The sequence below is a fragment of the Amblyomma maculatum genome, chromosome 1 (genome assembly GCF_055883805.1).
Source record: "Amblyomma maculatum isolate TAMU_Amacu chromosome 1, ASM5588380v1, whole genome shotgun sequence".
NCBI lineage: Eukaryota > Metazoa > Arthropoda > Arachnida > Ixodida > Ixodidae > Amblyomma > Amblyomma maculatum.
Window position 1 is genome coordinate 453424854 of NC_139344.1, and position 23173 is coordinate 453448026.

The 23173-nt window shown below is 46.0% G+C and overlaps 1 protein-coding gene across 1 annotated transcript in view; it reads right to left on the minus strand.

Annotated features, from left to right (window-relative positions):
- The window catches only part of LOC146209677 (mitogen-activated protein kinase kinase kinase 7-like), a 124136-nt gene extending 107802 nt beyond the window's left edge, over positions 1–16334 (minus strand). Inside the window, exons 1-3 of the mRNA XM_084603012.1 lie at positions 15934–16334; positions 9602–9712; positions 2811–2879 (exon numbers count right to left, since the gene is read on the minus strand). Of these exons, the coding sequence (XP_084459138.1) occupies positions 2811–2879; positions 9602–9712; positions 15934–16041 (288 nt within the window). The 5' untranslated portion in view covers positions 16042–16334. The remainder of the gene's footprint in view (positions 1–2810; positions 2880–9601; positions 9713–15933) is intronic.
- Positions 16335–23173: the final 6839 nt, after the last annotated feature.

Sequence of the window (23173 nt, forward strand, 5' to 3'; positions counted from 1 at the left end):
TCAGCCTGCAGTAGCACACACTTTTGTACAGCATCACCGGGTGACGGCCGCAAATGTGATATACGCCACTCTCTCATTGGCTGCAGCTTTGAGGACACTCCGCGTTCTCATTGGCTAAGATGCGCAACGCAGCACACAACACAACCTATGTTCACGGTGTCGCTGCTGTCTCCTTTACACCTAAGATCAGAGAGAGAGAGAGAGATATCTAGAGAGAGCAGGCATCAGAACTGCCATAAGCAAAATCCGTGATTGCAGCCAGAAGTGCTATGCACTAAAAATATGACAGAAGCACCGGGCTTCTGCTGCACAGCGTACTGTGCTACATGTGTTGGGACACCTAATGGTGTGATTATGTTTTTGCACTTTCACGGTTCGCGACAGCTGTACATGACTGAGTCTCATCGAAAGGCTTGCAGTCAGGTGAAACATTACACCAAAGTTAAACAGGCAATGTGTTGCCATGAACGCTGAGTTTCAGGTAGCCCTCTAAAATCAACAGTTTGTTGCATTGCTGTTCACATTGCTGTGTTTTTGTCTGCTTCGCGAGCTGTTTTGTTGCGTTTCACCCGAAGCACCTTGCTTCATCGTTAACCAACAGCTCAGCCACTCCTCCAGTAAGGAGGTATCAAACTCACAGTGCTTTGCAACAGCATTCGGTGACATCCTTGTTCATGCGAGCATAAGTCAAACCGTTCTACTGACTTGTTTGCACTAACAGAAGCTCTTGACAAAGTATTTAGAACAAGGCATTACCCTAAGAAGTAGTTTATATCTATTACTACTACAAGGGTCCTGCTTCTGTATTTATGGCTCTGCAAGCATAAAATATTATGCTAGTCATGTGCGAAAATACAATTTGATTCCAATATCTCTATTTTCTTGTACAGCTGTGTTTTCTTGAAATATGTTTCTCTTCATTTTACCCTATCTTACTCATTTTTTTAAATTCAAAAGTACTCTATTCTAGTTGCTACCAATTTTATTATTCGTCTTCTCTTAGCAACCAAAATTTGATAATCGCACAGTTCTAATCAATATGCCTTTTTATGGACACGTTTAGCGAACGATTTAATTCGTAACTTACCTTGGAAGTATTCACAAAATATCCAGTTAAATTCATGCTCAGCTATTATTAATCAAATGTGCCCTTCAAGCAGCTCCAGTTATCAATCTTCTTCCATACATGCACAAGTTTTACAATTGCTCCTAAAACTGCAATTCATTATCAAGAAAAAAAGAACATTTATGGCACTGCAGAACCTGTACTGGAGAAATGTGAAAGCCTGAGAGTTGCTGCTGCCATGGCAAAGCTAAACGTATCGGCATCATTTTTAAATTTTTCTCTTTATAGATTTGCCTGGCACTATGGTCGTGGACCTCACCTACACTCGCCCAGATGGCGAATGTGTACGACGTATTTACCTATGTTCAAGGAAATGAAGTTCATGAAGACAACGATGCTTACCGCACAGCGTAAGAGTGTATTGCAGTTTTAAAAGAGGCATGATCAGCTGCGGCGCTAATACAGCTCTCTTGCCTGGGTCAGAGAAGTTGATCTGCATGTTCTGGCACAGGTTCAAAACCTGGTCACAGCAGTGTATTTATATCCTAAGTGTCAGTCTATGATGACAGGCTCTGTCCATACACTCTGGACATGCCCCTCACAAGACAAGGAAGGCTTTCACCTTAAAGGGCCGCTGTCCAGGGAAGGACCTTTTAGGCTAAGGAGCCCAGTGTTTCGATCAGGTACAGGAGATAGTCTGTGCAAAATGCTACAGTGACACGCGCGTCGCAAAGCAACGAAAAAACAAATCAAAGCTCTCTCGTGCTCTCCTTCGGGAAGCCAGCTTCTCGGTTTCCTGCGCTGGCCCATCGAGCCACAGTAATGATGTATTTCCCGAAAACGACGTCCATTGGTCCGTCCCGCTGTCTGAGGGTGAAGGATGGGTGTCTACCGCTCGCTGCGCGCTTTTCCCTCGCCACATCCAGACAGAATCCAGAGGCGTGCGCTCCCTCGCCCATTTCTTTTTTTTTTTCGCGCAGGCAGAGTGCCACGCCCCACCTCCCGCCAAACACAGAGGAGGAAGGGGAGTTTGTCTTGCGGAGGCTAGACGACCGGGTAGGAGAGTGAAAAACCTTTGCGAGGGAACGGAAGGAGAGAAACACGACAGAATCGGGTGATTGGGGTGGCTGTAACTGCGTTATTAGTCACTCTTTTCAAAAACATTTTGCGGCCTTGCGTTATGGGGGCGAAGTCTCACAGTCACCGGGGAAGAAAATATTATCGACCGGAAGGTAGACAGTTAGCCTTTCAAAGAAATGCAACATTATTGGATGGTTAGTTGCACCTGTGCAAGCACCTGCGCAGTGAACACTGAAAGAAGTAGGCACAGGTGCAGCAGTGCTACACACTCCTAAGGAATAGGGAAAACAGAAAATACATTCTGCTACAAAATACTTAATTTAAGTCTCACAAGTAATTAGTAAAAATCCCCTTCAATTCAACTTGACATGCCTCTGAAACAAAAGCTTCTTTTCAAACTCACATTTATGGAACTAAAATACATGTGCATTTATAGCCCCAAACTTTCAACTGTGTTCAGCAATGCTCCCTTTCAATGATTGTTACTAAAAATATAAGGGAGCTCAAGTGGATGAAATATCAGCTGGTGAGACAGACGTAGCGAACTGCCCAACCACATTACAAGGTGACCATAACAAGGAGAAATTGGGAAGAGCCTTCGCCTCAAAGCGGCTGATCAGAATGACGATGATGACAACTAAATGCCATCACAACTGCCACATACCGGATGTCGTACACGTGCTCCATAGAGTTTGACTATGTTGGGGTGGTCCACACGTGACAGCTGTCGTACCTGCGTCATGACAGCGGAGCGCACACAGCACAGCATATTATTCATTAAACTATTAAAATGTGTCCAAAAGCAAAAAAAAAAAATGCAATTTTCTGTCATGGTATTTACTTGTTATTTACTACTTGTCAAATCAGGTTAGCAAGCAAAGAAGAAAATGACTATAACAGGCAATGATAATGTTTTAAAATGAGAAAAGTGCGATAAAAAAGAGGCCAAGCAAGTTTGAAAGCTGGCTTTACTAACCTCCTGCTAGATTCAATGCTAAGAAAAAACTGTCAAGACCTTGTCAAACAAACCAGTGTGACAAGCCTCTCAGCAAGAGGTTGTCATTTCCAGTGTTGCAGAGTCCAGTGATGGCCACTGTGCAGTAAAGCTCGAAAGAAGGCTCAACATGGTCCGTCATGCAGTAAATGCTGCACCCCATTTCCGCTACCACTTCTAATACTTCTGTCACACGGGCAAGTCTCAATTCTTGGTTGGTTGGTTGGTTAGTTGGTTGGTCGGTTGGTTGGTTGGTTTGTGGGGTTTAACGTCCCAAAGTGACTCAGGCTATGAGAGACGCAAGTCTCAACTCCCTCAAACTTCTTTTCCATAAAGGACCACGAAGGGAGTTCAGCCCCAAGGGTGTTGTCGCCGCGTCACACAGCTAAAAATGAGCTTCTGAGACGCCGTCAGGGTCCCATTAGGCGCTGTTCGTTTTGTGTATACATATAAAATAATAAAGTTAAAAACGTGTAAAATAATCTCCAACTACTTTCTTTTCAACAGTTTGAATTAAATTCATTATATAAATGTATTCTTCATTCATGTGAAAGGAATGCGCTGTTACTCTTACTAGCATAGCGGGTATGTCCCTTCTGCTAGCCACAATGTGCCTGCAAAATTCTTCCGTGCATGCTTGGATATTGGCGCGTTTACTTTTTTCATGCTTTGGTTTATGCATAATTAGTCATAAATGCAAAATTGATGCATATATGTTTGTTTTTTTACCTGCACTGAAGCCCACGGGGAACCAGAGTACTCCCTTTACCTGCTCGAGGGAGATGATCGGAACTCCTTACGCTAGGAGCTTCCTTACTCTTCCTTTCCTAAAGGACTGCCGTGTGACACAACGCGTATCTCCGTTGAGATAGACTAACTTGGTTGAAGGGAGTAAAAAGGAGCTCAGCCGTGCCCGTGTGACAGCAGTGTAAGTCTGTCACCTAATCCCTCCCCCCCCCCCCTCCCGAGTGCTTGGAGCTATGACACTGTCTCTCCCTCGAAGCTTATCAACAATTATTACAGAGACTCTGACCAAATGCTATATTAGATTTAACCATTGCATATGCTGCTGCTTATTGCACTTTATAAACATTTGGACAAACTTTCTGAAGAGAGCGTACGCTATAATTAGGTCACTTGTATTTCTTGTTCTCTCACTTAAACTGCTATGGTCAAGTGTGATGCCAAACAAAAGGTGGTTGAGCCTGGATGGTGTCTGCCACAGAAGTTACTAGCCCTTACGCGAGCACGTGGACTTTCTCTTTTTGCCTTTCCCAAACAGGCATAGTAGAACCTCATACTCCAAACCCTGTCACACCAAACTAAATGTCAGATCCAGGCAGGCTGTCAAAATATTCAAACTTAAAGCAATGAAGAGAGCGTGAAATGTCACTCAAAAATTTGCAGCACTTCAGTCATTACCACTGCATTCAACATAGCTGCAGTCAAAACTTCATGATTTTCTCCTTCTGTAACAGGAGCTGACGACTCCTCATGGTCACTGCGTTACTGCATATGTTGTGTCAACAAACTTCCAATAGCACATTACCTGTACGAAGTCGAAACACTACTCTGTGCTGGAGCCTGTGTGCCTAATGCTACTGAATGGCAGAGGGTCGCTTCAGCCAGCATGATGTCACTGTGCCAAATGCTCTGAAAACATGACACCCTCCCTCGGCGGTGTAAGCATCGTCCCAGCGCTGAACTGACAAAGAAGACAAAACTTAAAGCAATGAAGAGAGTGTGAAATGTCACTCAAAAATTTGCAGCACTTCAGTCATTACTACTGCATTCAACATAGCTGCAGTCAAAACTTCATGATTTTCTCCTTCTGTAACAGGAGCTGACGACTGGATGAGTGTGGATGAGTGGGATGAGTTCATATGGCTTCAAGTGCCAAGCATGGACAATGTCAGCAGTGAGATGAGAGGAGGAGGACGCGGGCGCAAGAGGGGCAAGTTCATACATCACATCAGTGACTTGGCGCACCACCCGATAAGGACCCGATAAGAACATCAACACAGGATGTCTTCAACAACTCGGGACAAAAAGTAGCGACCGCGGTCGGTGATTAATTGACGAGGAGGGCAGTGATGGAGAATGACGCTGTATAGAAGAAAGTCAGTGACATCCATAGCTCAGCTCGTGGGTAAAGCTAGTGTGATGGCGTAGCATGTCGTATAATCGGTTGCCACTGCGATCCATTTGTGACCCAACTGTGACGTCGGGAAGGGCCCAAGAAGGTCAAGCCCAAAGCGATAAAATGGTTCCAGGGGCACATCCATAGGTTGGAGAAGGCCAGCTGGTGGCCACAATGGTTTTTTCCTACGCTGACACGTGTCGCAGGCTGAGATGTAGTGCCGGATGCTGCGGTATAGTTCAGGCCAAAAAAAGAAACGACGCCGTACCCGATCTTAAGTGCAAGACAGACCGAGATGGCCAGCTGTGGACAGGCCGTGAAGTTCTTCAATAAAAGAGCAGCGGAGCTTTTTGGGAATCACCAACAGGAGGGGAGAACCGTCATCATGAAAGTTACGTCGGTAGAGGACACCATCCTGCACATTAAAAAGCTGCAGGGAAGAATACGATCTTCCAGATATCAGGCCTTCAATGATGGATCTTAAAGATGGCTCGCTGCACTGTTCGCCTGCTATGTCGGCGAGATAGGACAGGGCGAAGACACAGGGAATTGCCTCTGTGTCACCGAGATCAGGGGGCTCTACAGGATAGCGAGACAAACAATCAGCATCTTGATGAAGGCGCCCCGACTTGTAGACAACACTGTAGGAGTATTCTTGAAGGCGCGACCCAGCGACCAAGACGGCCAGAAGGATCCCTCAGGGATGACAACCAACAAAGCGCGTGATGGTCAGTGACAACTGGGAAAGAATGGCCGAATAAGTAAGGTCGGAATTTAGTGACAGCCCGCACAAGGGCGAGACAAGGTAATCAAATAATTGCGTTCGGCGTTGGAGAGAAGGCGGCTGGCATGTGCGATGACGCAGTCATTGCCATGTTGGTGTTGAGCCAGCACTGCACCGATCCCATATCTGCAGGCGTCTGTTCGAACTTCAGTGAAAGCTGAGGAATCGAAATGAGCCCAGTAGGGGGGAGACGTTAGTAAATTTATAAGCGTTGAAAATGCACCTTGCTGGTCAGGGTCCCACGTGAAAGCGGTGTCTTTCTTAAGTAAGTCGGTGAGAGGATGAGCGATACGGGCAAAGGTGAACGTAAGAGCAGAGGACGACAAAGCTGCGCACATTCTTCGAAGACTGGGGACGCGGGAACTCTTTGACGGCGTGAATTGTAGCCGGATCAGGTCGTACTCCAGAGGCGTCAACCATGTGTCCAAGAATGGTGAGTTGGCTGCGACCAAACTGGCATTTTGATGAATTGAGCTGGAAGCCAGCTGTACGGAACGCACTGAGAATACTGGTGAGGCGTTCAAGGTGCGAAGAAAAGGTCGGAGAGAAAACGACGACGTTGTCGAGGTAGCACAGGCAGGTTGTCCATTTAAATCCGCAAAGAAGGGAGTCCATCATTCGTGCAAAGGTCGCCGGTGCATTGCAGAGACCAAACGGCATGACTTTAAAGTGGTACAACCCATCTGATGTGACAAAGGCTGTTTTTTCATGGTCCTGCTCGTCAACAGTGATCTGCCAATACCCGGACCATAAATCGATGGAAGAAAAGTATTTAGCTCCATGGAGGCAATCTAGGGCATCATCGATTCTGGGAAGAGGGTACACATCTTTTTTTAGTGATGCTGTTGAGATGGCGATAATCGACACAGAAGCGCCAGCTGCCATCTTTCTTTTTAACCAGAATGACTGAGGATGCCCACGGGCTCGTCGAGAGTTCGATGATGTCTTGAGCGAGCATCTTGTCAACCTCTTTTTGAATTACCTGGCCTTCAGCCCCGGATACGCGATGAGGACGGCGATAAATAGGAGCAGCGCCGCCGGTGTGTATGCGATGTTGCACAAGAGCGGTTCGAGTCAATGGGCGCTGATCAAAATCAAAAATGTCTCTGAAACATGCCAGCAGACGACAAAGTGCAAGAGCTTGTGGAGGAGAAAGGTCCGGAGCGATCATCTTGGTGTAGTCTTGGAGACTGGAATCTTCAGATAAAGAGCAGTCAGAGGAGGGCGGTCAACCGGTGGTCACAACAGAGAGATCACATTCATTTACAGGACACAGAGTGGCGAGCGAGATGCCTTGCAGGAGGGGCTGGATTTGAGACTTAAAGTTAAGAACAGGGAGGCATGTTTGGTTCGCGGTTATTGTGACGAGGGTATGAGTAAGGGCAAAGCTTTAACGGGAGCATTAAGTAAGGGGAGCATTAAGGGGTGGGGTAACAATATAGTGTCCATCGAGAATAGGGGGTACAGAGCAGAACATAACATAAGTTGCAGCTTCAGGTGGCAGGCGGACAGAGTCAACACTACAAAGGCGGTGCATAACAGGAGAACGTGGGTCGAAAGGAGTGAGGAGGTTAGGTTCAACGACGCTTGTAGCACCGTCTATGATGGCTGAATGGTCAGAAAGAAGTCGAGCCCAAGACTGACGTCATGAGGACAATGCTGCAGAACTGTGAACAGAACGGCAGTATGGCGGCCAGATATCGTTACGCGAGCAGAGCACAAGCCAATGACCCTAGACGTTGCTCCAACTGCGACACGCACAGCCTGTATAGGAGCAGGGATCAGCACCTTTCGCAAGCGACAACGGAGTTCTGGGTTCATTACAGACACTTGCGCACCAGTATCAATCAGGGCTTGAACGGTTATTCCATCCACGAGAACGGTGAGCAAATTACGGTGCGCACGAAGAGCGAGACGAGGATTTGGTATCATGGTCCCTACTGCAGCGTCACCTCTAGACGCTACAGCTCCTAGTTTTCCGTTGGGGGAGCGGCCATGGGGACTGGGAGATGAAAAATGACAGTGCTGGGCCAAAGAGACTGATGGCGGTAGGGGGAGAGTGATCGGTTGAGGCGTGAAGACTCGGCATCAGCAGCTGTGCTTGAAGGGTTGTGACGAGGTGAGAAGGAAAGAGAGCGGTCATCATAGATAGAGGAGGGTAGAAGGTAGGACCTTTGTGGCTGGAACCAACGATTTCGGCAATGGCGGGCGATATGGCCGACGCAGGAGCAAATAAAACAAATAGGTCGGTTATTGGATGTGCGCCATTTGTCTGGATTACTTCGACGCGGGGCAACATTGGTGTCATAAGTAAGTCGGCCAGGATAAACTGTGCAAACGTCAGTGTCATAAGCAGGTCGACCAGGATAAACTGCGCGAACATCGAGGACAGGGGGCGGCCTGATGACAGCAACAGAGTTGAGTCCCAAGGTGGCGAACTCTTGGCGGACAACGGCCTGAATTAGGGGAACGTCCAGGTGGTGGCCGTCGGCCAAATGTGGTGGCAAGGTAGCCGGAGAGATAGCTTCGAGTTCGCGGCGGACGATACGGGTCACATTTTCGGTCGATGTTGGCTGGTGTTGGGGCGGCAAATCTTGACACGAAGTCGGAGCAGCGTTAGGAAGGTGGGCAAATGACTGCTATGTGACGGCTTTTGGCATGTTCAAAACGGCGGCATTCTTTGATGATGGTATAAACCATGTTGCAGTCTTTGTACACAAGCAGACTGAATGCAGCTTCTGCAATGTCCACCAACTTTGGTGGACTCTGACATGTTGTGGTCCACTTTGTGGCAAACGGCGAGAATGTCCTGAATGTAGGCCCCATATGATTCAGTAGCTGTCTGGAGACGGGTCTCGAGGTTTCGCTTTGCGGTAAGATCTCGACCGAGGGATTTCCCAAAAAGTTCGCGGAGCATCTCTTTGCAAGTATTCCATCTGGTGAGCTGATCTTCACGAGCCTCATACCAGGCTAACACAGTGCCCTCGAAGTAAAAAACAGCATTCGCTAGCATGAGGGTGGGGTCCCAGCGATTATATGTGCTCACACGTTCGTACTTGCGTCTCCATTCGTCCACGTCCGCAGTGTCCGTACCAGTAAAACAGCCAGAATCGCATGGGCGGGTGAGGATGATCAAGGCAAGGCCCCCGCTGTTGTGGGGACGGTCTCTTGAGGCAGGAAAGCAGGTGGCCGCTGCGGAGTTTCGTCGTGCACAGGCTGACGCCAGGATCAACAGCTGCACCTCCACCAAGATCTTACGTGGAAGCTCGATGTATTTACAGCATATTTGCAACAGCCTCAACCGGCAAAGCAGCGAGCAGCAACACTGAACCAGTCCACTTAGTCGTCATCTCCTTGTCCCTTCCGTGAGGCAAGAGAAGGAAACACTTCGCCGTTGTCATCACGCAAAAATATTGAATTTACCACCACCTCAAATACAACATACACAGGTGGCCAAAGTCTGAGAGTAAGCCCAAGGGTCAAGAAAGGAAACAGATAAAGCATGGCCATAAACTTAGAGAAGATTTTAGCTTTTACCTCGACGAGGAAGGCCCGCTTCTCGTTGTCCGAGACAATGGATTTGACGGCCACATCTTGGCCTCGCCAGCGACCCTTGTGCACTAGGCCAAAGGTCCCTTTGCCCACCACCTGCAGTAAGGGGAAGCACACAGCACATGTTCAATCGACAGACTTTCACCACGCACAAGGACTCGGTCCGTCCAGCTCTGGTCAGTCCATCGTCGCAATGCTCATTCACAGTGAAGGTGGAGGCATGAAAGCACAAAGCTGCTTCCACAAGAAGCTAGATTTGTTGATTATGTGCAAAGACTATTCCAATTATGCAAACATTCAGTACCTACATTTTACAATTTTTGCTCATTCTGAGCAATGAGCTTTTCGATAAGTCAAGTAAATGATGAATTTAACAAGATACCATGTCTTTCTCTTGTTCACTGTAATATCCGCAGCGTCCACAAAAAATAGGATTTGTTTTCAGCATTTTTATCTCAACACAGTTTTAAGTTCGAAGTCATTGCCCTCTCGGAAACATGGTTACATAAAAAAGAACATTTTTCTGTCCTGGGATATAACTTCATTTCTAGCTCTAGGGACACCTCTTCTCGAGGAGGAGGTGTTGCACTGCTGATAAAATCTGACCTTGAATTTAAAATCATTACAGAATTAGTTGGTAATAATTCTACTATTGAGTATCTTTTTATTAAATTACATTGAAGTGTAACAATTGGAGTAGTCTATAGGCCACCAAGTTCTAGTTTGCCGATATTTTTGGACGAAATGGAAAGCACGTTTATGTCCCTAGGTAATAGTGACAACTGTCCGGTGATAATAACAGGTGACTTTAATATTATTGTTAATAATGAAGCACATAAGAATATCTGCACTTACTAGAATCCTTTAACTTCAAAAACACGATACTGGAACCCACCAGGATAACATCTACAACTGCTACAATATTAGATCATATTTTTTGCAATATCAAGAATATTACATCAGGTGTGTGTGATACAATGATTACTGACCATTCTCCAGTGTTAGCACTTTATCATAGGGTACAACAACGTACTAACCACTCGCTAAGACCACCCGACTTAATAACGTTTTGTTAAAAAAGAAACTCCAGCTACTGAATCCAGATAGTATATTTGATGCTGATGTGCACTCAGAGTGTGCGAATTTTGTAAATGTTTTGAAGACTACAATATCTGAATGCACAATTTTTTATCAAAGAAAATACGGCAGGCCTCTTAATCCTTGGATGACCGAGACGATACTGAAAGCAATAAAAGAAAAGGATACTTGGTACAATAAGTGGAAGAAGCAGAAAGAAAATGTGTATTATTTACAGCAATTTCGCATTGCTAGAAATTTAGTGCTGTCCATGATAAGAAGGAAAAAGGAATATAACACGTTGCTTATTGAACGAGCTAATGGGAACACTAAACGAATATGGAATGTGCTAAATGATGTAATTGGCAAGCCTCCTACAAAGTATGTCTATCCCGATGTAGTGAATAATGATACAGCATTGAGATTTAGTATATATTTTACTAGCATAGGCCCGCAGCTGGCACAGCATATACCGCTCACTTCATGGAAGATGCATTCGGGACTTGCCAATAGTAACTTTACATTAACTGCACTTACACTTGATAAAATTACTGATATAATTGGAAGCTTGAGTGGCGCCAAAGCTACAGGGCCACATGAGATACCTGTGAAAGTTGTAAAAGATAATGTTGAGATTGTTGCACCCCTTTTGCTCCATATATTTAATCACGCAATAGGGAAAAGTATTTATCCTGACATACTGAAAATAGCAAAAGTCATCCCTGTATATAAAAACGACGATAACATTGACCCAGGCAGCTATAGTCCAATATCGGCGCTTAGTGTAATACTATTCTTGAAAAAGCTATAGCATTACAAGTACACTATTATTTGGAAGAAAATAATATTGTTTCTCAATGTCAGCATGGCTTCCGATCTAACAGATCTACATCCACAGCGGTTCTCGAACTTACACAGTCTATATATACATCTCTACACAATAATGAAATTCCGGTAGTACTGTTTCTTGATTTAAAAAAAGCTTTCGATACTGTTAGTTACTCTATTCTGTTGAAAAAGCTTGAACACTACAGATTCCTCGGGTCTGCACTTGACGCTTTTGCTAGCTATCTCTTGAAAGCAATACGGAAGCAATACATTTATCTTGATGGTTTTTCCTCCCCCGTTCAAACAGTTGAAATAGGCGTTCCCCAAGGTTCTGTACTAGGCCCCATTTTTTGTTCTCTATATATATTAATGATTTCCCACAGATTTTATCTTCATCTAAGGCTGTTCTATACGCTGATGACACAGCAGTAATATTTTCAGGCAAGTTACTTTTAGAATTGCAAGCAGTAATTAATTCCAAAGCATGTCGAATAAATGAATGGTTTAACTGCAATAAACTCATGCTAAATAAATCAAAAACAAAATTTGTTTTATTTCGTCCCGGAAATAAGTTCTTTAACTCTTCTAGCCTCAATATTTTAATTGACGAAGCAGCCTTGGAGGGGACAGAATCAATAAAATATTTAGGTATTATAATTGACAACCAGTTAAATTTTAAAGAACACATTACAAATGTGTGTTCGAAACTTGGCTTCAGCTTGTTATATTCTTTTTCGAACACGAATATATTTCTGTACCCATATATTAAAAATGGTTTACTTTGCCATATTTCATTCTCACTTTATCTATTGCAGCAAGTCTTGGGCAGTCAACTGTAATACATACTTAGATCCAATCATTCGTCTTCAAAAAAGTGCCGTATGCATAATGACCTCGCACTGGCACTCATCTACACCTTTATTGTTCTCAGAGCTTCATATACTCCCTTTTACTCTCGTGTCGGAAATGAAAGTTTGCCATGTAGTAAATGCCACTCTCCTGAATGCTCACTCTTTACCACTTACATTATTTATTACACCCAACAGGAACACCAAAAATGCAAGCAACATAAACTTTAACCTTCCTATCACAAAAAACTTTTATGGCCAGCGTCTAATACAGTATGTCGGTGTAAAAATATGGAATAATATTCAACTTGAAATTAAAATGGCAAATAACTTTTTATTTTCCATCAAAAGATTTTTGACAGAATTATATTATTATAACATTAAATAAAAGAGATCAGAAATGCTTACATTTCTGGCGCTACCAAAAGTGTATGTCTTGGTTGTATTCATTTTCTTCAGAGAAGGAACTGTATTCCGCGATCTCTCAATTATGCAAGTCGCCTAAAATAATTTGTGTATGTGCATGCCTGCTTTTCATTTCTTTGCTGCTATGTATGTATTTTTTTGTGTGTACTTTATTTTGTGTGCTCATTGACTGTTATGTTTGCGCGTGTATAAGCCTCAAAACATTTGTTACATGTCCTTTAGCGTGTCTCCACTGCTGTGTATATGTATGTATGTACGGGCCTAAACCAGCTTCGGCTATTGGCCCAACATTTTTTGCAATTTGTATATTTATTGAAATAAATGACTGACTGACTGATTGATTGATTGATTGATTGATTGATTGATTGATTGATTGAAAGCAACTTCTCAAGCGAGGCATGGACTTGGACGAAAAAATGACAATGGCACACACAAATCCTGCACTTATGTGCACCTTTGCCTCTTTGTCCATGTGTCGGTTGCACAGTTCTATGGCTGCTTGATGGAAGCGCACTAGGTGTGGCCTGCTGCACCGGCGTTTATGGCGAGACAGGATGTGCTTGCTTTTTGTGCTGGGGCCGCACCCAGAGTTTGCGTATTACTAAATGTGTCGCTATCTGCTCGACCTCAACTCATCTGATTGGTAGAAATGCTGGAACCGAAAGTGGTAGAGACATCCGGTTCTGGCGTTTCAAATCCAGACGTGTCCACTAATCAGATGACTCGAGGTCGGGGAGATAGCAACACTAAGTCACGACGAAAATTCGGAATATGGCCCCAGCACAAAGAGCAAGCACATTTCGTCTCGACGTAAACATGCTTGCACATGCACACATTAAAGCTTGCATTGACCACGCAGACATGAGGCGAATGCGTGCAGACCGGAAGCAAACCGCACACTCAGAGCCCGCGATCTCGGCGGCGACAGTAGGCCCGAACAGTAGCGCCCTCAGCAGAAACAGCAGGCGCAACTGTAAACTCCTCAAGGACGTGCTTGCCCATTGACGGCGTCGCGACGCAGCAGGCCGCACCTAACACGCTTCCACTGAGCGGCCATGGCAGTTCTTTCTTTGAATCTATTACAAAACAACTAGCCCGACAAGTTCTCAAGAAATATTTTAGGGTGCCTTTCCCATGTCTGTAATAATGTGAATCATCAAGGTATGGCTATGATATACTTTCCCCTCAAGGAAAACTGGTAACTGCCATTTATTACTTGAGAGCACCTGCGAAATACATTTTATCCTATTGTTGATTTTCTAGTCAACTTGTTCTTTCATTAATTATCTGCCGTAAGCAAATTTATTTCCTTACAACTTTCAATGCTTCATAGCCTATCATAAACTGTTGTTCTGTTCTGACATTGTTCAATAGTACTCTGGTTCTCAGCCCAACAATTTTTCTGACCATGTTCTACTTTGCTGGTCTAGGCCTACAAGTATGCTTTGCTTGCCTCTCTAGTTAATTAGCAAGGTAATGTTATGAGGGAATCGAAGATTACTAACATATTCTGTGTTAACTTCTATTCTGAACTCTTCCCAGTCAAGGCCATTAGATAACTCACATTTTAAAAACATTGAAAAGTAATTCAGAAGCCACCACGATGCCTCCTCGCTCAATACTCTTCCTGATTACTATTTTATTTCATCCCTGTGAAGGATAATGATATTTTAGCAAACACTACAGGTATTTTTCAGTACCTTAAAAAATGTCTCACATATGTTTTATAAGAACAACTTTAACAGTTGCTGATACCAAGGAAAGCATAGAAGAATGCTTCCATATTTCTTTCCATTCTGTGTTGTTGGCCAATGAGGAATAATTGGAAAATAACTGTATGATCGAAAGGCAACCGATTAGAAAGTAGAAGAAAAAGCAACGATGTCGCTGGTGGGTTCCAAACTCACAACCTTCGAGTTTCATCTAGTGTTCTACCCAGCTACTGCGGTGACTATGCTAGTACAATGCCAGCATGAGTGCTCAGGCTTTGTACTTGTTGAGCAATTTCTTGTACACAATGCAAGTATATGTACATCAGGGTTGTTTATATTCTGCGCATTTTTTTAATACTCAATTAACAGTGAGAATAAGGCCTATTAAGTTGCCCTTCTATAAGCTAACCTGGCCCGCTTGTTGACCAGAGGCTAAGAAGCTTTGAGGTGTGGGCTAGTTGGTTGCTCATGCCAAGGTTAAACAGCGCGAACGACAAGGATGAAGACAGAGAACACATACAGCGCTGACTGACATCTGATTTTGTTGAAAAATAAAATCACTCTGTTTAACCCAAACGAGGCAAAGCTTGATCTAATTCATTCAGTGGTTACTGCAGTAAACACTGTGTAAAGTATGGGTAGTAAAGTGATCTGTCTACTTCTCCAAGTACTTGATATACCACTTCTTATGAATTAAGATGATACTAGCATTCTTCAGTTTCAGGCAAGTTAGGTTGTTGAGCACTCTGAAAAAGTAGCAAGTCTCTCTACGTCCCTACTGTCCTTTAACAAATCTGTAGTCACTTCATCCTCATCTGCTGCTTTTCTAGTTTGCATTCCGTGATAAATCTTCCTCAGTTTCTTTCATTACTAGCTGAGATGTCCAGTTCCTTTTCACAAGGGCCTTTATTATGAACGTCTTGTACATTTCAGTTACTGTAGAACTCTGCTCAATTTACTAATGCTGCAGGTGCTGCAGAAATAAAAAGCGCCAGATTAGTGCAATCGATGTCACGTTTTCCGCCAAAGCCGATGCATGTGTGTCAATTTCTCATTCTTAGCAAGAAAGAAACGGTCCGCGACAAGCCGCCAGTAAGGTACCCGACTGCTGCGGGCGGGAAACAAAAAGCACCTGCTTATCAGCTGCAACCGGGCGCAAGTTTTGCAATTACGTTCTCCATCATGCCAGGACCAATAAAGAAATTCTAGACACTCTATCAACCGGCCAGGTAAGACCACAGCTGCACAAAAAGTTTAAATTTGCAAACACGCTGTAGGCGCCGTAGGCGGGCTTTTCTGCAATGGTCACACTGCCACCGAGGCAAACTGGCCTCCAGACAGCTTGGACATTCATAAAGCGAGTTTCGCTTTTTGCGCCGGCACAAGTGATGACAACGGTGAATGGCTAAGAACTCAGGGCACTCGCCTCGAACAGCTCGATATCGCGATGGTCGACCTCTTCAACGAACGGCCCGGGCCATTCGAGTGAGCCACTGGGCAAGCTGTCGCTGCTGTCACCAGAGTACGGGTCCATTATGCCGCTCAGCGAAACCCTGGTCGGCCGACGCCGCGGTCAGCCAAAGCTCGCGACGCGAAGCAACAACACGACCCACTGTCACTGGCACGGTGGTCACGGGTAATCGTAAACACACGCCAGAAGACAAGCCAGGCAGACCAAGGGGCCCACAACAAAACATCAGAGTCGATCAACCAAAACATGTGATAAGGCCCACTGTTGCCACCTGCTGTCGACTGTGCCTGGCTGTACATTTTGCGAAGCGTGGCTAACAACAGTTGATGTGCAAAATCAGGCGATCTGTATAACGGATTGCTGAGTGTAACTTTAATGCAAGCCCATGTTTAACAACTACAGCGAAGGCTACGCATGCAACATGGTTTCATGAGTTTCGTTGCGCTGCCACTGCCCTCATGGTTGATCCAACGTCGGTTGATCTAGCGGTTGGTAACATGACGTTTTATGACGTCGAGGTGCTCCGACGGCGCGGACTTGCGCGGGACCCTACTTGCGCGGAGGAGCCTCGCACTCATCTCGCGCTGCAGGCGCTGCAGCCAGCGCGCGGGTGGACCGGAAAAGAGGGCAGCAGGCTACTGCAGAACATGCTGCCAGGGGCAGCAGGTTCTGCTGGCATGCGCCGGCGCGCGCGTCCCACTTAAATCAGCATTAAAAGGCCCCAACCCTTAGATATTTCTTTTTCGACATCTACACCCCAAAGTCTCAGCAGGTACAAACTTTCGTAACGCCGACTAAACAAATTACTCCATTTCCGAGCAAACAGAGACGCGTCGTCTGCTCGAGCAGAAGACACGCACCGCTCGCATCCCGAGCACGGACCGGGCGCGCTTTAATTGTTGCCACGTCTGGCCAATTAAAAAGCAGGTTCATGACATCATTCTGCCGGTGCAATGCCTCTTGGGTAGCTGTTTAATGCATGTGCAATGAAGCATCGCTATCACCCCTTCGTACCGCGACCAGACGCCGATAACACGGCGGTGAAGGAAGCAAGATCAAGGCGCTGTCGGGGAGGTTTGAGCGAGCGCCCGCTTCACCCTCGTGGACGCGACAACCATTGTCACATGAGAAAGTGCGCTGCGCCAGATGGTATCACAATGAACGGGACGCTAATTAGGTGGTAAAGCCAAGTATCGAACACAATAAAAGCAAGGCTATCTGTAGCCGGATGCGCGTGCCTATCTCAGACGACGGCATCCACACGGTCAGAGTGGGTCTTTTGCTGCGCGTGAGATCTGCGGTTTACACTTCATGCTCGCACACCATGCCTGGACTACATGAAAGAAACAAAGAAACTGTGCAGAAGAATTAAGGTAATGTGCGTCGACGTCGAATGATTAAAATCAACGATTGCAGCCAAGAAACATTGTTTTAGTGAGGCAGTTTTCCATGGACCTTCACAATTTCTTCATTTCACTTATAATATTTGGAATAGGTTGCTTGCTCATTGAACTTTATCGTATTTTTGTGCAATCGGGTTTTGGTGAAGTTAAAATTCTAAAAACATCCTTGTGCTGCCCGATGCCACAAGCGCATCAGGAACACCACGCGTACAAATGTCCGATCCGTTCACAACGGTATCCGCCAGCTAATTTGCAACGTCGAGACATAAATGACTGAATACAATATTATGCCACAGTTGAAAAATAGTATGCGATTCACAAATGTCGCAGAAACTTTAAACCTGCGTCGTGCGCTGAGACGTGCGCAAAGGCGTTATTGGAGTGAACGTAATTAATAACCCAATGAAATTATTCAATACGTTTTCAATGAATTTGAAAGCTGCTGTAAAGGTGAATAGGTGGACAAAATATAAGAAATATAAAAAAAAAAATAGTTGTCTTCGGAAATTTTGATTGTTCGCTGTTTTCTTGAAGCCGCACGTACGTCTGTATTGAAATGTTATATAAATATAAGCTTTCGCAGTTTGATAGATAAATATGCTGAGAACATAGTGTGGAAGTAATAGTGGTGGTAGTGGAAAGCATTTATTGTAAAAGGAGAGGTTGCTTGGAGAGCCACCCCTAGTGGGCCGCTCCCCTTACTATACTAGGTGGAGTCCCTTAATTATTCCGCGACTCCATTGGTCTGGGCCGCCACACGTGCGAGCTCGCTGGACCAGCGCTTGTTGTGCCGCTAGATCCAGGCAGCCGAGCAGGACCGCCTCCCAGTCCTCTCGGGTAGGGGAAGGGGTTATTGGTAAAAGAGAAGGATTTAGCTGGCATGCCCAGACCATGTGAAAGGTGTCAGCCACCTCTCCACAGAAAGGGCAGAGGCCAGAAAAGGAAGGGTCGAAATGTTTGAGTATTGCCGGGCACAGTAGAGTATTAGTCAAAAGTCTAAGTATTATTTCGCCCGCTTTCCCTAGCCCCTAGAGAGTAGCTGGGTACTGAGGGTTCGAGCCCCGGTACTAGGCACAGATTTCTTGAAAAGTTAAGAGAGGATAAGGGTCCTGGTACAGATCGGTAGTGTCTACGCCGGGGGCCCGGTTAGTGAATGCGCGGGCGGCCGAGTTGGCAGCCTCATTCCCTTCTAAGCCCTGGTGGCCTGGAGTCCAAATGAGAAATCGGGTCTGAGGATCCTAATCTCAAGTTGCTCTCCGAACTATTCTTTGTGCTGTAGGCGTTATCCAGCACAGCTCATAATTCCGACAGGCCCCTTGCGAGTCGGATAGGAATTGAATTTAGATTGAGGGTGGAAGGCAGCCAGGGCAATTGCTACCTCCTCCGCGTAGGTTGGGCTATAGGGGCCTTAAAAGTGAGGCCATCCACCTGTCTTTCCTCGTGAACGACTGTAGCCGTGTACCATCCTCCCCAGGAATGCTGCGGGCCCGCAACATCCACATAGAAAACATTGTGTTTAGAACCATAATGGCGGTGCAGGGCATTTGCCCGCGCCTGACGCCCTCCATTGGGGTCTTCTCTGTCCATTTTGGTAGGAAGGGGTCGAACACGGAGGGCGCCTCTCCATAACTCTGGCACTCGTACCTTTTTCTCAATGTGATTGGTTGTGTTGTATAGACCAACGCCGTGTTTACAAACAAAGGGGGAGCTCGCGGCGCCGCAGCAGGCTGGGGGTGAAAAATAGGGTTAGCGTCCATAGGAATACATGGAATCGAAATATTGCAAAGCATTTTTCTCATTTCACGGGGCACCTGTGATGTCGTTATTCGGTATAAAGCAACTATGAACATCCTAGAACAGATCGTCAAAATATGAAATCTCATTACCGAGGCGAAGTATTTTTAAAATAACGCGAAACATGTGGGGGTGCGAGTTGAGAGGGCGACCCATAGAAATACACGTAAACACAACTTACCGGAACATTTTTCTCATTTCGAAGAGCATCAGAATTGGTGGCCGGTCGTTTAACGTTGACCAGCGCTTGGATAAAGTGTGTGACCAAGTATGGTGCGTCATTACGGAGGCAGTCTACTTTAAAACTCACCTAATAACCTGTGTTATGAATCCAGGCACCGCCGAAAGGCAAGCTGGGAGTAGCGAATCGCGCAGTTTTGCTTACAGTCTGATATGCTTCCGCATAGGGTAAATAAGCTTGATAATACTGTCGCTCCAGTGATACGTCCTAGAGAGAATTTACATTTAAAAAGCAGTTATCAAACGCCGTACGACAATATGGACCGAAAGAGATTCGCGCATTAAACTGGTTATCTGAAGAGGCTTCGCAAATAGCTGAGGAAAGGAGGATGGCAAAAGTTATGGGGGAAAGAGAAAGATACAAGGTTATCAATGCGGATTTTCAGAAAATAGCAAGGAGAGATAAGAATGCCTTCCTGAACATACAGTGCCAAGCAGTTGAGGACAACAGCCAATTAAGGAACACAACAGCTCTGTATAAGACAAAGATATCAAAGGAAGCTTCTGCGCTAAGCTGGGCGTGATAAAGGACAAACGAGGCAAAGACCTCACTGAAGCCTCAGAGATAAAGAAGAGGTGGCAGGAATACACAGAAGAACTGTACAAGAAAGACCCGAATGCGCAAACCCGACATAAGACGGTTGTGATTACTGATCTCGAGCCGGGCATCCTGAAGAGTGAAGTTGAATGGCCTTAGCCAGCCTTGCTAAGAACAAAGCTAGCGGAAGTGATGGCATTCCAGCTGAGTTGCTTCAAAACCTCAACCATGACGCTGTTAACATTCTGTATACATTGTCAGAAGATTTGGACAACCCTGCAGTGGCCACAGGATTGGAGCAGGTCAGTTTACATCCCCATTCCAAAGAAAGGCAGTGCCAAAGATTGTTCCAACTTCCGCACGATCGCGCTTATTTCGCATGCTAGCAAGGTGATGTTGAAAATCCTCCAAGGTAGGCTGCAGCAGTGTGTGGATCGGGAGCTTCCGGACGTGCAAGCTGGGTTTCGCAAGGGCAGAGGAACTAGAGACCAAATTGCCAACCTTCGCTGGACCATGGAAAAAGCAAGAGAGTTCCAGAAACCCATCTACTTCTGCCTTATTGATTATGCGAAAGCGTTTGACTGCGTAGATCACAGCAGATTGTGGCAAGCTCTCCAAGAGATGGGAGTTCCAATTCACCTCATCTGTCTCCTCGGGAACCATGAATGAAGGGCAAGAGGCCACAGTCAGAACTGGGTATGGACTTACTGATTGGTTTCCGATTGAGAAAGGAGTGAGGCAAGGCTGCATACTGTCGCCCTGCCTATTTAACCTATATGCAGAGTGCATCATGAGGAAGGCCGGTCTGGACGAGTCTTCAGCTGGAGTGAAGATTGCTGGAAAACGTATCAACGACCTTAGATATGCGGATGATACCACTTTAATGGCAGAAAGTGAAGTGAAACTCAAGAGACTTCTGATGCGCGTACAAGAAGAGAGTGAGAAGTTTGGGCTTAAACTGAACAAAAAAGACAAAGATCATGGCGTCTTGCCCTATCAAGTCCTGGAGCATCAATGGACAAGAAGTGGAAGCTGTGACAGATTTTCTCTTCTTGGGCTCCAAGATTACCTCGGAAGGAGACTGCAGCCATGAAATTAGGAGACGCCTGCTTCTGGGAAAGAGAGCAATGCTTAGCCTTGACCGCCTAGTAAAGAGCAGAGACATTAGTCTGCCAACCAAGATCCATATAACTCGTGCTATGGTCTTTCCAGTTGTGATGTATATGAATGCGAGAGTTGGACTGTGAAAAAGGCTGACCGACGAAGAATTGACGCGTTTGAATTGTGGTGCTGGCGAAGACTCTTGAGAGTTCCTTGGACTGCCAGAAGATGAAATCAGTCGATATTGTCGACCATAAACCCTGACTGCTCATTGAAGGGTAAAATTCTAAAGTTAAAGCTCAGCTGCTTTGGTCATCTGATGAGAAGAGAGGAGTCGCTGGAGAAAGATTTGATGTTGGGAAAGGTTGAGGGTCGCCGGAGAAGGAGTAGGCAGCGAACGCGATGGTTAGATGGCATCCTCGAGGCACTGCAGATGAAGTTATGTGATGTTAGGAAGATAGTGAGAGACCGGAAAGCGTGCCGTGACATGGTCCATAGGGTCACGAAGAGTCGGGCACGACTGAACGACTGAACTGAACTGCAGCAGACTACAGCGCAGCTGGCGATACCCACCGCGGCCGCCTCCAGCTTCGGAGCGTCTGCTAGCGACAGCGCCGGTGGTGCGTGGTCGTCTGCAACTGTGCGCGGTCAGTTTATCGTGCTGTGAGCGGTCCCGCAAGTCGTCAGACTTGCATTACTTGCAAGAGAATATAGTGTGTCATGCAACATATTGTTAAGGAAAACTTACACAGCGGTAAACGCCAGATAACTCTCAGAAGCACACACCACCAGCACGAACCCAGATTAGCCTGAGCGTCGTCTTCTTCACAACACCACACCAGTGCGTCGTCGTCATCTAGATATTGCGCACTATGACGTCGGGGTGTCGTACAAGACGTTCACCAAAAAAATGAGAATGGTTCAACGCTGCTGAACCGAGCAAAATGTTGCGGTAACTTGTGTTTACATATATTTCTATGGGTCGCCCTCTTAACTCGCACCCCGATACGTTTCGCGGTGTTTTAAAAATACTTCGCCTCGGTAATGAGATTTCACACTTCCACGATCTATTCCAGGGCGTTCATGGTTGCTCTGTACCGAATAACGACATCACATATATGAACCGTGAAATTAGAAAACTACTTTGGAATATTTCCCTTCCACGTATTCCTATGGGCGCTAAGCCTATTTTCACCCCTAGTCGGACCACGTTGACGATAGAAGCGCCACCGCATCGTGCTTACGTCACAGATCGGTGTTGGTTTATATGTAGCCGGTCCAAAAGGCGACGAGTGGACACGGTTTGGGCAAGACGCGCGTATTGATTAGTGAGGTGCGCCTCGCGTAACTCCCGATAAGTGTTCACCATCCCCAGTGCAAGGAGCTTCGCATTGGAGGTAGAGATCGGGTGGTGGTAACAACTTTTATTGCCACAAAATGAAAGGAATTATTTCGGGCTGGGGCGAGTCTAGGGTGGCCTCCAGTCGGGAGCGACCTCTTGAGCTCGCGTGACGAGGGCCAGTTGCGTAGTTTTTCTTGGGCTGGCCAACAGCTTGTCCCATTCCACCGCTGAGGGAGCTGGTAAGAGTGTCTTTGTAGGAGGATTGCTGGCGCATTCCCACAGTATATGGTCTTGAGTGGCCTGCGTCCCGTCACCGCAGTGCCGGCATCCAGGGTTGAATTCTCTGTTCGTAATTAACGATAATCGGTAGGGACTAAGAATGGCCTTTGTTTGTAGGCGTCTGAGTGTCGTGGCTTGCGCCCGGTCGAGGTCGGGGTGAGGGGTGGAGTACGTGCATCTTAGCTCGCGATAAAAGTTTGTTACCTCCGCGTATGTGCGCGGCGCCTCGACAGGCGCGTCCGTTCCCGATAGATCTCCCGTCTCCCGGTTGGTTAAGCCTCGGGCTAGACGGTCGACCCCTTCATTTCTGGAGTTACCCGCGTGAGACGGAACCCATACGAGATTGATGTGGGGATTGAGAGATCGGTTGCGCAGAATTCGCGCCGCGGGTGCGCTTAGAGAATTTTTGGCGAAATTTTGAACGGCGCTTTTTGAGTCGCTTAGAATAGTTTTGGTGCAGTGCGATAGCTACTTCCTCTGCCTCGCATATGGAGCTAG